General features: G+C 41.2%; 1 protein-coding gene across 2 annotated transcripts in view; it reads left to right on the top strand.

Moving 5' to 3' along the window:
- The window catches only part of LOC126336870 (protein gooseberry-like), a 214,463-nt gene that overhangs the window by 107,814 nt on the left and 89,897 nt on the right, over positions 1 to 16,752 (top strand). The window contains exon 2 of one of the 2 annotated variants that reach the window (XM_050000976.1): positions 16,027 to 16,355. In XM_050000976.1, coding sequence (XP_049856933.1) covers positions 16,027 to 16,355 — 329 coding nt within the window. The remainder of the gene's footprint in view (positions 1 to 16,026; positions 16,356 to 16,752) is intronic. The other variant, XM_050000978.1, reaches the window with a different exon arrangement.

Below are 16,752 nucleotides of genomic sequence, written 5' to 3'. Positions count from 1 at the left end.
CCCTGCAGGGTACTACCAACGTGAATGCTGTTAGCTCCGTCACCGACGTATTGAGAAATTATAATGAATGTGTATTCACCTATTACTTAAAACTTTTCGTTGTTCGCCTTAGATTCATTCACTTGCTTTCCATGTAGTTAACACACTTTACCGCCACAAGCCACCTGATCTATTTTGCTTCTGCTATCAATGCTATGCACTTTTCGAGGTCCACCGTATGAAACTACTTGCTGAACGAGAGGTTAGTTACTTGGCTCTCTCATGTTACTCACTTCAAAAGAACCTGATCTATGACAGTGAAGACTGTCGAGAGAATCATCGACTTTGCTCAGTGTAGATATGAACACACACATTAATACAAACAGTAGGCTTTCTTATCATTTAACTGGGACGTATTATCCCAGAATTAAATAAAAATAAGTCTGCTCCACTCGATCTGATCAAGATTTTTGGGATGTTTCTCATAGTTGTAAGGCAACTCCCGAAACTGGAAACCTTCCCCTAAATATTCCCTGTTGTCCCACAACAAGCTCGCCTTATATTTGCCTGGAGAGGCGACTTCTGTGTTTACCGTGAACATCAACTATAGGTAATTGGTACACCAGTTATCGAATCATTGCTACATTATTGTTTTCTCTTTTTATAATTTTTATTTTACCTTCAGAGTGAGTACATTCTTCAGCCGTCAACAGTTACGCTACGTAGCCTTCAACAATTGCCCATTTAGTCATCAACAACTACAACAAAAATCAAATGGTTCAAATGGCTCTGAGCACTATGGAACTTAACATCTGAGGTCATCAGTCCCCTAGAACTTAGAACTACTTAAACTTAACTAACGTAAGGACATCACACACATCCATGCCCGAGGCAGGATTCGAACCTGCGACCGTTGCAGCAACGCGCTTCCGGACTGAAGCGCCGAGAACCGCACGGTCACAGAGGCCGGCTCTGTGATTACAGATTCCAGCTGTGACTCAATAATATTATTAGGTTGGTGCGTACGTTTGTGCCGTTTCTGATTTGCATTTTGATATTCCGGTTGCTATGGGTTTATTTGTCGATTGTAATTTTTTTATTTGTAGCCGGCCGACGTGTCCGAGCGGTTCTAGGCGCTTCAGTCTGGAACAGCGTGACCGCTACGGTCGCAGGTTCGAATCCTGCCTCGGGCATGGATGTGTGTGCTGTCCTTAGGTTAGTTAGGTTTAAGTAGTTTAAGTTCTAGGGGACTGATGACCTCCGATCTTACTCATAACCAACTGTCGGATTTATCAATAATAACAGGAGACTCTTGCCTTTAATCATGATGAAGTACATTATATTGGGGACAAAATAAGAACAATAATTAGGCATTATTTATGTTTGTGCACGTAAACCGTATTTTCATCAGAAGTAAGTCATTGTGTTACAGAAAAGCGCAGAAGTTACACGAACAATAATTTTTTGTTGCTTATGCAATTTATATTCTTCAAGGATAAAAAAGACACAACGGGACTAACACTGAATGACGCCGGGTTCTAATTATGAGCAAAGCAAAAAAAAAACGAAACAAGCACAAAAAAGAGAAGTCGCCGGCTCCCAATTTCTCCCTTAGGCATTCATTTATGTATCTTTCAAAAATGGTTCGAATGGCTCTGAACACTATGGGACTTAACTTCTCAGGTCATCAGTCCCCTAGAAGTTAGAACTACTTAAACCTAACTAAGCTAAGGACATCACACACATCCATGCCCGAGGCAGGATTCGAACCTGGGACCGTAGTGGTCGCGCCGTTCCAGACTGTAGCGCCTAGAGCCGCTCGGCCACCCCGGTCGGCTATGTATCTTTCTCTACCAGTGGTACCAATGCTACCGTTATTGCCTCCATTTGCTACGTCATTTATGCAGTGTACCAAAAAGTACCGAATCGTAGTTTTGGTAGAGCGGAATTCTGGTACTAACAACATCATCATACAGCCGACAGTCAGCTGGAGTAGTGTTGAGGAGCTGCGAGGAGAACATCGAGCCGCTACTGGTCCAGTGCACATTCGAGTTGAGGGAAGCGGTAGCTTTTACGCCGGTTAAGTATCGAGAGAACACAATCGCGCGGAGGAAAGGCGATCAGTCCGCGGTCCGGTGCCCCAGTAAGGACTGCTAAGTGCTGCACAAGAGGCGGCCGGCCGGCCGCATTGAGCGCAGGGCAGGGGGCGCGGGCCTCCGCAAACACGGCCGCCTTCGGCGCCGGCTGCGGTGCGGCCGCGCGGAAACTCGCCGCCGGTGGTCCTCTTTCAGCGGCTGCGCCAAGTTGTGATGTCCAGGCACGCGTGCTGCGCCCTGTGTGCGCGGCGTGTTGTGTCGTGTCACGGGTCATCGCACTCTCCCACTCCGCGCTACACACGTTGCGCTCCCGTTGGGTGTACTTAAGGGGATGTGGCCTGACAGGTGCTTCAGAGAAATTCAGCGCGGGCCTCTGATGCTACGCTTCTGTAGCCGGGTTCCTGTCTTGCTATTAAGGATCATTGTATATGGCTGCAGCTACCTGTACGTTAGCAGGCCTGGTGGCTCGATGGTAGCGATTTAGAAGTACTAGATATTAGGACAAAATCCATTGCTCATTTCACGCAAAATACACTGTCGGAAAAGAAATAAGTACACCTTTCTTGAGGACTCCAGTTCAGTCAAGAATTAATGTTGCCACACTGTATATGGAGTATATGAAATAATTACAGATCAGTAGTATAAGCGGTTCTGAGATACCACGTCTCTCTCGCGAAGAGACCATGAGGATAAAATCAGAGAGTTTAGAGCCCACTCAGAGGCATACCGACAATCCTTCTTTCCACGAACAATACGAGACTGGAATAGAAGGGAGAACCGATAGAGGTACTCAAGGTACCCTCCGCCACACACCGTCAGGTGGCTTGCGGAGAATGGATGTAGATGTAGATGTAGATGTAAACCCATGCTGACACATTCATATTAGTACGTGGCGGAGCCTCCACAGGCGACAGTGCAGGCGCTAACTCTGGGATCCAATCGATCGGACAGATGGCGTATACTGTCCTGGTATACGTTATGCCCCACCTGTTGGACCATCACGTAAAATCTGTAAGAGTTGTTGGCTGACGCTGGCCGGTGTGGCAGAGCGGTTCTAGACGCTTCAGTCTGGAACCGCGCGACCGCCACGGTCGCAGGTTCGAATCCTGCTTCGGTCATGGATGTGTTCGATGTCCTTAGGTTAGTTAGGTTTAAGTAGTTCTAAGTTTTAGAGGACTGATGACCTCAGACGTTAAAGTCCCATAGTGCTCAGAGCCACTTGAACCATTTGTTGGCTGACGAGTCGTAGGAGTCACATCTTGTCCCATCATATCCCCCACGTCCACGATTGGAGACAAGTCCTCAGATCGCGCTGGCCAGCGAAGTTGCTGCACCTCTTGCAGATCACGTTGGGTTTCATTGTGTGTGGGCGAGCATTATCCTCATCACATTCATGATGCAGCAACAGCAAAATAATGACTATAAGAACATTTTGCACGTAGCGAGCTATGAATGGCGTCACCTTCACGAACACCACAGGTGAACGACAGTTGGAGCTTATTCCACCCCAAATCGTAGGGCCTGAGGTGGGGCCAGTGTGTCTTGGAAGAATTCACCCTACGAGACAGCACTCACCAGGTCTACGTTCGTACGCGCAAACGACCATCACTTGCTTGTAGACAGACTCTGTTTTCATAGCTGAAGATCACGGCACGGTATTCCAAGTGATCCTCTGACGGGACTAGTGGAGCCGGGCACTTCGGTGCCGTGGCGTGAGGGGAAATCAGGCTAGACATTTACGAGCCCTTAGTCCTACTGCTCATAGCCAGTTGGCAATAGTTCGTGTTAAGTCTGGGCTCACAATCCCTCTTATCTGTTCTCCGGTAGCTTTCCTAGTTTTCGATCTGCCGTTGCTGCCCTTACAATGCGACCCTGGCGGGCGTCTGTGCTGCGTTGACGTCCAGAAGTGTCAGAATGTTCACGTGACCACTAATACCAGCATCGTTGCACATCTGGCGCAGCACGTCCAACTTGTGTGGCATTTCTCCGGAAGGACCATCCCGCCACTCGGAAGGTCACAATTTAACCTCTTTCAAACCCATTCTTTCAGACTCGCTTAATTGGCTATAGGAAGCACGAGTGCGGCTCCGTGCCCAGGTTTCCTGCGTGCTTCCCACGTTTGCAGTGCACTGGGTCTTCTGGCTTTAGTATTCCCTATTAACGGGTAGACACAGATGGCGCCCTGGAGGTTATGCCATTACGCCAGCTGTTGGAGTACGACGCTGAAACGATTGTCAGCACGTGAACTATCCCCCACGCGGCTTATGCCATCATCGGATCAAAATCGACGTCGTCTTTCCAGGCGAAATAATTTTGTTTAAGGCAGTGTATGTTCTATGATCGGAAGTTATTTAATTAAAGAAACAGAACAGCAGAAGTATCAATTGACTGCGATCTAAAAGTAGGAGGGCTGTAAAAATAGTGACTAAATTTTGTAGCATATGCATTCGATATTGTCGTGTCACTTTACTTTCATTATGACACATACGAGGGTAATCCCAAAAGTAAGGTAAGTACATAAACCTGTTTATTTCTACAATGATTTACATCAGTTTACAGCTTCAACATTTAGCTGTTTTCCGACATAATCCCCATTTCTGTCGATGCATTTTTGTAGACGCTGTTGCAGTTTTTGTATGCCCATGTCAGACCAGCTCGCCGCTATGCTGTTCAAAAAGTTGTGAACCTCTTCTTTCACCTCGTCGTCGGAGCTCAATCGCTGGGACCAGTAATTAACGCTGACGGGTACTGTGAGACTCTGAAAAAACTCAAACGGGCAATTCAGAACCGGAGAAGAGGAATGTTCAGCAAAGGCGTATACATTGTCCATGACAACGGTCGCCCACACATCGCTCGGCAAACCGTTGCGTTCCTGCAACAGTTTCAGTGGAACATAATCACCCACCCACCCTATAGTCCTCACTTGGCGTCCAGTGACTATCACCTGTTCCCTAGGTTAAAAGAACATTTGGCCGGAAAGCAATTCAGCTCCGACGACGAGGTGAAAGAAGAGGTTCATAACTTTTTGAACAGCATGGCGGCGAGCTGGTATGACATAGGCATACAAAAACTGCCACAACGTCTACAAAGATACATCGACAGAAATGCTAAATGTTCAAGCTGTAAACTGATGTAAACCACTGTAAAAATTAAAAAGTCTATGTACTTATAAAAAAAATAGGAGACCATACTTTTGGGAATACCCTCGTGAATAGTTTTTTGCTAACCTGTAACAGTGAAGTCTTACAGGTGTGGTTGGCTGGGAGAACCTGAAGTGCAGATTCAGCCGCCCAATTGGAATGTTTTTTAGTATCCCTCGAGCACTCTGGCATTTTTTTACTGTTCCGTACCTCAATCGGTAAAATCGGAACCCTTACAGGATCACTTCGTTGTCTGTTTGTCCGTCCAACTGTTAAAAACACTTTTTCTCAGTAACAGGTGAACTATCAAGTTGAAATTTCTGTCATATACTGAGATTTATAGTCCCTTGGTGGTGTAAAACATTCAAGCTTCTAAGTCAACGAAATACAGAGGTACGGCCACGTATTGCTACACTCGCGAACTCGCTATCAAAACCTATAGGCCTAAGGCACTTACCGTTTGCCTAGAATCATGAAATTTGGCAAAAATCTAGGTTTCACAGTACAACCAAAGGAAAATATCCAAAAACTGTGAATTTGTAATTGTAACACATGAAAAAAATGTTTAATTCATTCAATGTCTGTCCGTCCGTCTGTTAAGAGCCCTTTTCCCCAGGAACTTACTAGTGAACGAGTAAAAAAAAAAAATAAAATAAAATAAAATAAAAACCCTAGCTGTAGAAGTAATGCTAAAATTTTTCGTTTTTAAATAAATCTTTTTTAAACTAGGAGTAATTTTTATTTGTAAAATTTGCATTAGTTTGACATGTTGCGGTACTATAGGAAGTGTGAAGAGCGAACAGTACTATTTTAATTACACCGCCGACCGAGTATAGCAACAAACACATGGCGTAAGAAAATTGGTACACTACTGCTGAGTCAATTACGTCCCTCTTGCCGTGTGCCGCGGCTTAAGGTACACGTGTTCGTGCAGTGTGCAGGATTTGCCCTCACTCGGTCTGTACTGTAGTTTCTCGGTGTCGTCGGCGTACAACCGTTGTATTGCAAATGGCACCAATACTAATATGGAAATATTTCTGAAAAGTGACGTAGCAATTAAGTACAATGCGTCATTTGCTTTGAAAGATGAAAAATATGTCTGTCGTTTCTGCGTAATAATAAAAGAGGAAGTGAATTATAGTAACAGTAACAAATTAAGAAAAAATGTGTGTGAAGTCCTACGGGACCAAACTGCTGAGGTCATCGGTCCCTAGTCTTACACACTACTTGAACTAACTTATGCTAAGAACAACAAATACACCCATTCCCGATGGAGGACTCGAACCTGACAATTCATTTAAAATATGCAATAAAAACTGAAAGTAGTTGCTGCATTATCTGTGTCTACGCAATATGCCTTTATTTGCTTGTTGCAATTGGAATCTGACAAATCAACACAAGAAACAGAGTTCTTCAGCCACAGTTCTCACCTTTTAGCACTGACTATTCATAACGCCCAAATAATCATATTAGCCCCGAGTACGACATTATTTCTGAGCAGACTTTAAAAAAATAGGACAACACTGGTGATTTTTTACAGAATTCAACCACTTATCTCTTTTCGAGAGAAACAGTGAACGATGAACGGTCTAAGTTTTCTTTTATTTGCCTGTTTAATTTAAAATTTTCGATTGTAAGAATCTTGAAACTGATTCAATTTTTTTCAATCTTTGTTTGATTTCTAATTTTATAACAGAAAATAATAAGGATAAAGACCGCAAATCGGTTATTTCAGAAACTGGTTATTTTGAGTTGTTTAAACAGTCAGGCTAATCTGTCCAGGGAAAAAAACAATAAACAGAAAACTGGTTGTTTTAATGATAATGGCCGTCCCTACTACAGGGGCTAGGCATGGCGACATACAGTCGCCGGACGTTATTAGCTGCGTTCCGGCAACGTCAAACCTCCGTTGAACGTTGAGAGCTACCGAAAAGCAGGCGGCGGTCGTACGGTGGAAATCGCAGCATACGGAAGAGAAGGGTGGGAAAATGGGGAATTTCACGCGAGTCGGACACGAACTGCATTTGAGGAAAGAAACCACGCCGTGTGAAAAAATGTTTTCGAAGCCCAATGTCACTAACGATTCGCTGTGCAGAGAATAAGAAATTGACTGGGGAATACATAAGCTACTGGTTTGGCCAACATCTGGCACGTAAAGCGTGCGTGGAAGAACACGCACGACCAGCGAAATATTTCAGGGACTAACGAAATGGTACTTCGGAGCTAATGGAATACTCGTCACGCAGTAACAAATTCATATGCAACAACGCTACCCACATCACTACCGAACGTTATTTATGGAACACGGCTGCGTCTACAGAACCATAAATCGAAAGTTAACGACTATAAACCTGTATCGCGCAATTCAATGATCGAAAACAAAAACCGGGAACAGGCCAGTCCTAATATTCACGACCTATTGATTAGCTGCAATGTTTGCTCGGTGTAGTCCAAAATGGCGTTTAGAGAGATCACAACAAAAACCCGGTTACACGATACAGAACTTTGTCTCCCAGCCATGCGACCGTCATACAATTTGCAAGACACAAAAGATAACAGACTGTTACGTTGTCAAATACCAACGATGTGGGTACGTACGAAAATTGGCTAATGAAATGAGATTATCGCATCACAGAATAATCGAAGATGATTTACTGCTTTTTTTTGTAAAAAAAGAAAGAAGGAAATGCACACAGCTGGTTACTGGCAATCTGTACATACAACGTGACATCGAGAAAAAGAAAGAGGCAAGTCTGACAGAATACTAGTTTTACAGTAGTAGGGAACATTACGAATTACAGAAATACAACGGAAACGTCGCAATATTCTTGATAGTAATTATGCCGTATTAGCAAATTATAAAATAAACACAGCACAAAATGAGAAAGAAGAATCACAGTCGAAAGGAAACGATACAAACGTGAATATGCTACAAATTAACTATAGTTATAGACTCCCTCCTCATAAATGACAAACGAGACACATAATACGTAGAAGTACTTCCACAATTTTGTTATTGAATACTTAACTGTGCATGTGTTTACAGCGTACAAAATTGTTCACGTAGTGAGTTTATTTTGTTATTGTAAAGAAATTATGTGAAATATTTTACTTGTGAAATTAAATTTCGTGAAAAAAGGTAGTAAAGTACTAATAGAGGAGAAGGTCATGGCTTCGATCCCTGGTCGGTGCTAGGATTTTTACTATAATCAGTTTTTTTCTCCTCTAGCAATGTCTGTCAATGTGAAAAATGCAAGTTGCACCATGCAGTTTAAGCTTTGAATCACCACATGACTGGCTGGATGAGGCAGTTGAAAGACCGAAGGAAAGCAACGGGATACCACCTCCACCTAGGCAACCAATGTGGTGCGCAATTCAACCTTCGGGGTGATGTCAGCCATTTTTTACTTGTACGATCTTATATCTTTTTCCAGGTTTCAGATTTATTTACAGAAGCCAGTGACTGTAAGCACGTAATAAGACTTTTTAAGTTTTCGTGGTAGTTCAGAGTCATATAGAACCGAAAGACATTACCGTCGTCTACCATTCCTAAAACTATTTATTCATAAATTCTACTATTGAAATTTTGGTCATTTTCTTGTAGACTGTAGAAAAATTTTGTGCTTCAGCGCATGTCAGAATTTTTAAAAATACCTTTAAGAATGTCATATTTAGATACTCGCATATATTAGCTACATGTTTTTAAAATTTTTAACATGTGCCGAAGCACAAAATTACAATATATTTATTGCTACGTAGCTGAAATTGTAATTGTGGACTTCATGCACAAATAATTTTAACAGTCATAGTCGACAATGATGTCCTTCAAGGGATGTAAGACTTATAAATTACAGCAGGGAATTTTGTGCACTAATCGCGTTTATGTTACAAAGTGCAATAAGCAATGGAATAGTCCTGATCAGAATCTGTACCTACTGTTTACAAAAATTAACTAACGTTGTTGTTCCAACTGCATTACTCGCCTGTAATCTCTGGAAATTCACAGCCAATGACACTGGTGAACGATAATTATTTGTATTTCGTATTCCGATATCGCAACTTGTTTGATACGACACATCACGATTTCCTTTGCTGTTCCCATCTCATCCTTTCAGATTTGCCAAAAATAGCCGACGGATACGGCAAAGCAACTGGAACCAAGGCGCTAAAGCGAAACTAATTATATTGGTACTGCTATTGATAATTCTGACAGCAAGCCAAAACACAGTTGTGTCCCATTTCAATCCGTCTCGCCAGTACTTGAACAAGACAATCATAATGGAAGGGCTCTATGCTGTCTGAATACAAATACATTGTTTCTCCGACGGTTAAGACTTCCTATCTGACATATCAAGCTACAGTCTGATAAAGATTTCACAGGTCTGTTGGGCAAGTCCACGTAACATATTTTTCTGTGGTAACAGCTATACATAATAAAAATGTTTCGCCCCTAAATGCACTACGAACAAAGTGAAATCCAATATTTTACTAACTGGTGCTCCGCAGCTACTAGGTGCACAGCTTTTCTTTTGTGGCCCACTTTAGTCATTTAGCACATCTTCAATTACACTGTACTGATGTTTACACCTGAAATAGGTTTGAAAAATCCAAACTGGTCGTAAAGAAAAAGCAATTGATTCTGGGGCCGCTTGTATATCTACACGTTAACAGTTTTGTAAAGAAGCAGGAATACTGTGCTGGCGTTGTATCTCACATACGTGTCCAGGTTTCCACAGGGATGTGTTACTTTTGTCATTTTGTGGCATGGAAGTGTTTCGTAGTGACTCTCTGAAATGTTAACGCTCTGTTTTCAATTTTTCAGTGATTGCGCAGCGTATGAGTGGCTGTAACTGAACTTTGCCTTAAATTTACGATGTTTGGTTAAATGTAAAACATGTTGTATCTTATCCTCAGTTTTGTCAGGTTTCCCAAACGTTTGACCTCATTCAGTCCGTGTTAACTAATTTAAAAGGCGAGTTATTCTGTGCATTATGGAACTATTAAGTCTGATGAAGTAGGGATACAAACCAGTTATTGCCAAGGTATGTGAGGGTAATTTGTAGATAACGAAACCAGGACGGAGAAATGGTTAAATCCCTAGTGTTTCTTCTTATTATTATTTTAGACATGTAAAAATTTTTGTTTTACATTTCGTTGGCTGTGTAGCCTACTATATGAAGTGAAAAAGAAGAAGGAGAACATTCTGTTCTGTCTTGTCACAAGATGATATTGTCCCACATGTTTCACGTATTTATCAAGGTGAAAAATCTGGCTCCGAAGCTAGTCAGTAATCTCCCTTCAGTTACGATACTGAAGATGTATGATAGATAATTTGTGGTGGAAACGGGGTTTAACTGGTTTTTAAAATCGATGTTGAAAGTTAGTTCAATGCAAATATATTTAGGGTAACTTAGTTGACAACCTTCCTTCTTGAGAGAGTATGTAGTTTTTTTCTATAAATGACGTACCTAAGTATAAATCAGTAATATCAATATTTCCAGTACTAAAATGTTGCTATTAGGGGAAACTGTTGTACCTGGAAGATAGTGTACCCAGGAACTCATGACATTTCCGAATCAGTGGGTCAATCTAGTGACCTAGTTTGGAGTCACATGAAGGAATGCGCATTAGAAACCACAATAAGCAATTCCCGGCATTTCTACTGTATTTGTTGCTTTGAGACTCGAGTTTGTGATTTGTGCAGCGATTGTAAATATTAACTGTCCTACGTATTTAAGTTCTACATAATAACTGCATGACAGCAATTTGTAGGACATGCTAATTCCTCAGTTACAGAGCTTAATGGTGAGTAAAATACAACATATTTTTAAAACTAGTTAAATAACGTCTTGAGAGTTATGCAGTATTTCGTTGGTAGTGTACCACCATCTTGTACGTTGAAACGGAGGTCTTCTACCATGAACCACGTGATATTCGGAACTTAACTGTATTTCTTCAATGTCTTAACAGTTTTTTATTTCTCGAAAGTGGAAATTTGTATTAGTTACCAGTAGCTTCTATTTCGACACGTTTTTTACTTGTAACTGGCTTTTGATTTTGCTTTTTGGAAACTTTAACTTTCCCGAAGTAATTTTTGTAATTTCACAAAAATATAGCAGCGTGCATGAAGTGAACGCTATCTTTTGAAAATGTAATAAGAAAGTACAGTATGTTAAACTTCTTTACTGGGCTGGCTAGAGGAAGAAATCTGAAAAGAGTTCAGAGGTACAGGACTCTTACTTTTAATGAAAAGAAAAGCTAAAGGAAGTGTTCCCAGAGAAAAACTGGCAAAAACATTTTTAAAATGCCCTAAGAGAAGATTACATCGTGATGCTTGTATACCTGAAGATTGGTTCATGACAAAAAAAGAAGTTTATATAGTTGTTTTAGCCTGACACTTCGGCTTTTCTTTTCGTCAGGAAATGCGGGAGTCTTTGACCCGACATGAAACATCTGTTTTGAACGCTACGATGCGGAGCGTATTTCACAGCAGAATTTCACATTGTGGAAGTGTGTCTACTGTCACTTCATCAGTAGCTTAAGCGTTTAAGTCAGATGGACAATCCTGTTTTGAGGAATGTCAAACTAGAAGTGAAAGTATCATTAAAAAGTAATGATGATTGTTTCTCACTACGGTTAAACATCAACTGAATATGGTTAAACATCATTCGAGTAATACTACCTCGAAAAATAGGAGCTGGTTCTTCAGGTTCTTTTTTTATGTCCTAGGGAGAGTGAATAAAACGAATATAACAGCAATTATGTTCCATTGGTATCGCACTGATGTCTTGTAGATGACAAACCTAACCCCCATATTATCTTTGTTATTTAACACGTTCTCCAGGAAAATTTTAGACTAAATACAGTGAAGGCAGCCGTTAATCTTTTATTGAGTCGACTACTTAACATGTAACACCGCGTTACGCAGCACCCCTCTTTTCGAATTACTGTCGAGAGCTCATGGTTCTCATTGAATGAAAAACTTATCATGAGATACACGCAACTGCTCTGCCATAAAATCTTGCAGGAACCATAAAACTTTCCTGTGCTTGGTTGCTGTTCTTTGTATACCCCGCTTTCATCTATGGCTATAAACAGACGTTAATTTAATTTTTCTTCGGACTTGAATAGACGTCTTGTGAAAGGATTTATTTCAATAAAAGCGCTGTTGTAGGTATTACTTGCTGCTTTGGAAATTTCATGGTCCAGAACGACAAAAGTATCAAGAATTTTATGAAGATTTTTTTGTGTTTCGAACATGAGATTATAACTAGTTAGTTCGTATCCGATTTACAGCTGCACTTCGATTGTATGCACATGTACAAGTAATTTTTTATCCTCTTTCATATGAAAGCCATTAATGCGTTACAACAGATGGTGTAAGACAGCTGAATAACATCACTGAAGGAAACGAGACGCAGTGGAAAACATTGTTGAACGTACGAAGGCTCGTATAACTCTCAAAGTAGTGTGCTGTACAGACCGACAAAAGATCGGTAAAAAAAGAAGGCAGTGTACGAACGTGACTGAGATTAAGTACGCTTTACTGTATGTAATAATTTCTTCCAGTAAAATGAGAAGTTTCATTCTGTCTTATTAAGTGAAAGACAACGAAATACTTCACTTAACCGGCTATGTTTTGATTTATTGGCAGATGATCATAAACTGCACATGCTTCGTAAATGTAAACATTATTTGAATTTAACGCCGATCCGACAAAGGATTCTTTATGGACGCAACATTCAATTTATAGTGGCTGGAAACATATAAGGAACCGCCGAAAGTCATGGTGTTTAGAGTGCCGTGTTTTGTTATAGATTTTCCCGAACTATTTCCCTTGTGGAATTCTCAAGAAATTACTCATTTGTTACCTGAACGATACGTTGCAAGTCTTTTACAGTTGTTGAGCACGCTGGGATACTTCTAGGTAAACTTTCATTAAGTTTACTAGGGCTGCTGAAATTATTCGATTGTAAATATGACTGTAAAAATTGTCAAGGAACCGCAATGTTCTACAAACATTTTTAGGGATGCACTGTTGGATCATCGAGCAAATTTATAGACTGAACGTAAACACCGGTCTTTGAACCCGACATCTCAGTCGTTATATTATGTTACTAACTATTCAGCAGTGAATGTAGTCTTCCGAAAAGGATAAGAGTTTGATAATTTTGTGCCTGTCTTTTTGTGGCCAGCTGTCTTCCTCTGAGCTGTTGAGGACACTGACTGCCCCTCAAGTGAATCTACGCTCTAAAGAGAGTTCATTAATTCTGTCTCGGAACCAGGCGTATAAAATCATGCAAAGACACAATAACTGTTATTCTGAGAAGGATACAAATGACGGGAGATGTTCCGCATGATACGCTAATGGTGGCGCGCCTGGTCGGACGCTATCTGATCCCAGAGTGTCAACTCCCAATACTTAAAGGTCTTCAGACGCTCGTTCATAGCGGAACTGCGGTCCACGCCCATCTTTAAGATCTTACTGATACTGCATTCGGAACCTACGTCCTCTTAAGATTTAACCTGCGGTATGACGTCACGGCGAATGAATTTCAATAGTTCATTAGTGCACGCTAGCAGAAATTGTTTGATCACGCAGTTTCAAATCAGCGACAGAGTTATTTTTCAGTGCACTGTGATTCTGTTTATCACACACATAATTAATGTCTGCGATGGGCAGAAGCCATGTCTTCGTGGCAGAAGCCATTCCATCTTAGAAAATATATAATAGCAGTGTTCTCTTCCTGCACAAAGTCTGTTTTCGATCGAAAATCGATTCGTACCACACACACACACACACACACACACACACACACACACACACACACACACACACACAGACAGACAGACACAAACACACACTCAAATACACAAAATAGGCATAAAATTATACCTGCCAGTTAGCTGCCATCCTCATATTTCATAGACTCCTGAATTTTTAGGTCACTGTAGTAGCTTCCAGCTAGAGTGATTTCCACAAAGCAAACATCTCACAGGGCAATTCAGTATTCCGACATTATTGAGTTCTCCACTAATTAACGCTTCCATCTTTCCACGAAGTCAGAACCTCCTACTACGTAAATAACTGTACCGCCTTGTTATATTCTCTTCTTTAAGCTCTAAGAACATTATTGTATGATCCTAAAATACTCGTAAATCACCGAAAACTGAGCAATATACACGACAGAATTATCGCCATTATCCCGCAGAGGTTCAATTGCGGACCCAAGTTTACTGGAAAGTTTTTGGTTCTAAGGTAGGAGGAAGAGCAGCTTCGGTCGTTAATCTTTAATCTGTTTACTGAAGATCGGTTCAGCTGCTGTGGAGCTATTTTCTGTGCCACATGAATAAATGAATATAATGAGAATCAGACGTTAAAATATCAAATAAAACCGGGTCACAAATACAGCACTTTTAAACCATGAATTTACGTGCCATATTCAAGTTATGGTGACTCATCGTAAATAATATTGCACGTGGATACCACATTGCCATTACAGACAACATACAGTCAAAATCAGATTGCTGCGTATATTTCCATGCCGCTAACCTCAGTATGTGACGTCAGTAGTAACTTTTTGTTGTCATTTGCATACTACATTTAAAAAAAAAGTCACAAATAAAACTACAGTGACATCCTTAAATACTAAGATATATTCAGTAATCATGTTAAAACCAGGAGGAAGAATCCACGTATAGGTGGCTTAAATTGATATACTAATAGCATTTGTTTATGTGTGAAACCTAAAATCTATACTAATATTAAAACAAGATACGCGTTATACATATCGCACACTGACTGCATAATTATCTCTTCCATCTTAGCTTACATTACTAAAAGTAACTTATGCAGCTGAAATTGTGAAACAATGGGACGGGATCAAGGAATTACAACGTAAAAACTGACTTATAAAATATTATAACTGTTTATTACAGAAACAGATGTAACATGGTGTCGTGTTGATAATAATACAAATACATGAACTGTCAGTGGCTTCTGGAAAATTAAGTTGGTTCGTCAGCTATGAATTTTGTTCGCCGTGAGCCATAGCACAGAAGTACACACAGCCTTGGGTTTGACGTGTCCTTTAGACCTCTGGAAGCCTTTATTTTTATTAGCTAGTTGGCTTTGGGAAAGCTCTTAAAACTGGGTGATTGTCATTGCTACCTACTCATTTATCAAGGTGGCATGGGGTGAACTTTGATGATAAAATATCTCCGTTTCCCCAAGGAGATCCCAGAATCTACCATTATCCCCTTTTTGTTCCTGTACTTACAAGATTTTGCGAGTCCCTCTTTTGACATCTGAAAACCCTTTATTTTTCTTAGTTAGGTGGTTTTCGGTAAACTCCCAAGATTGGATGCGGCTTTCGGTAAACTCCCAAAATTGGATGCTTCTCGTTGTTACCTGTTCATTGAGTAATGTGGCATGGTGTCATCTCTTTGACAAAAATCTCCATTTCCCTCAGGAGATCCCAAAATCTACCCTTATCCCCTTTTCGCTTCTATTATTATATAATTTCATCCGTGTCATTCCCCGTTGTTAATTATGATACACCCTATACTAGGAAAATAACAGAGATCCTAACATTGATCTTTGAGGGACACCCGATGTTATGTCTCCCGAAGTTTTTTCGTCCCCTTCATCACACACATTTTGCGCCTTCTTAGAAGTGAAACAAGACGAAGCAAGTAACAAAATCAATATTTTCTCGTCACGAATAGTTTTGTAGAGGTAAGATATTGTACCAAGTAGGCAGCTGCACTGGATTCAATTTCGTTACGAAGGGCTGTTGTCTGTATTTCAGGCCAGGGCCGCGTGAACCAGTTGGGCGGGGTGTTCATCAACGGGCGGCCGCTGCCCAACCATATCCGGCTGAAGATCGTCGAGATGGCGGCGGCCGGCGTGCGGCCGTGCGTCATCTCCCGCCAGCTGCGCGTGTCACACGGCTGCGTCTCCAAGATCCTCAACCGCTACCAGGAGACCGGCTCCATACGGCCCGGCGTCATCGGCGGCTCCAAGCCGCGCGTCGCCACGCCCGAGGTGGAGGCGCGCATAGACGACTACAAGAAGGCCAACCCGGGCATCTTCAGCTGGGAGATCCGCGACCGCCTCATCAAGGTAGGCGACCCACAGGTACGGCTGCAGTGCCCTCACGTCGCTAATTCTGTGTTCTGCGTGTCTTCAGCTCTAAGCGAAATTTTACGCTAGCAACTACAGTTCCTGCTTTCATGATAAATCTTGTTGGTCGTAATTGTCTTGACCGCATTTACTGGTTTCGAATCTTGTGAGTCATCATCAGAACCAGCATCTTGTTACGAAGGTAACGGGTCAAGTAACCATCTAGTGCTCATCATGGTAACTAAAGGACCATTTCCTTTCTTTTTTTTAATGCGAAAACATTATTTGGAATTTTCTAATTAATTTGGTGCACGATTTATTAAATATGGTTGACTGGAAGCATATTTAATTTAATTAGGTGCATATGACATGTTTTGAATTTCAAAAACCATTGATCAGTTACAAATTAGTA

Source organism: Schistocerca gregaria, chromosome 2 (genome assembly GCF_023897955.1).
Source record: "Schistocerca gregaria isolate iqSchGreg1 chromosome 2, iqSchGreg1.2, whole genome shotgun sequence".
Taxonomy (NCBI): domain Eukaryota; kingdom Metazoa; phylum Arthropoda; class Insecta; order Orthoptera; family Acrididae; genus Schistocerca; species Schistocerca gregaria.
This window is presented reverse-complemented; position numbering and strand designations above follow the sequence as displayed.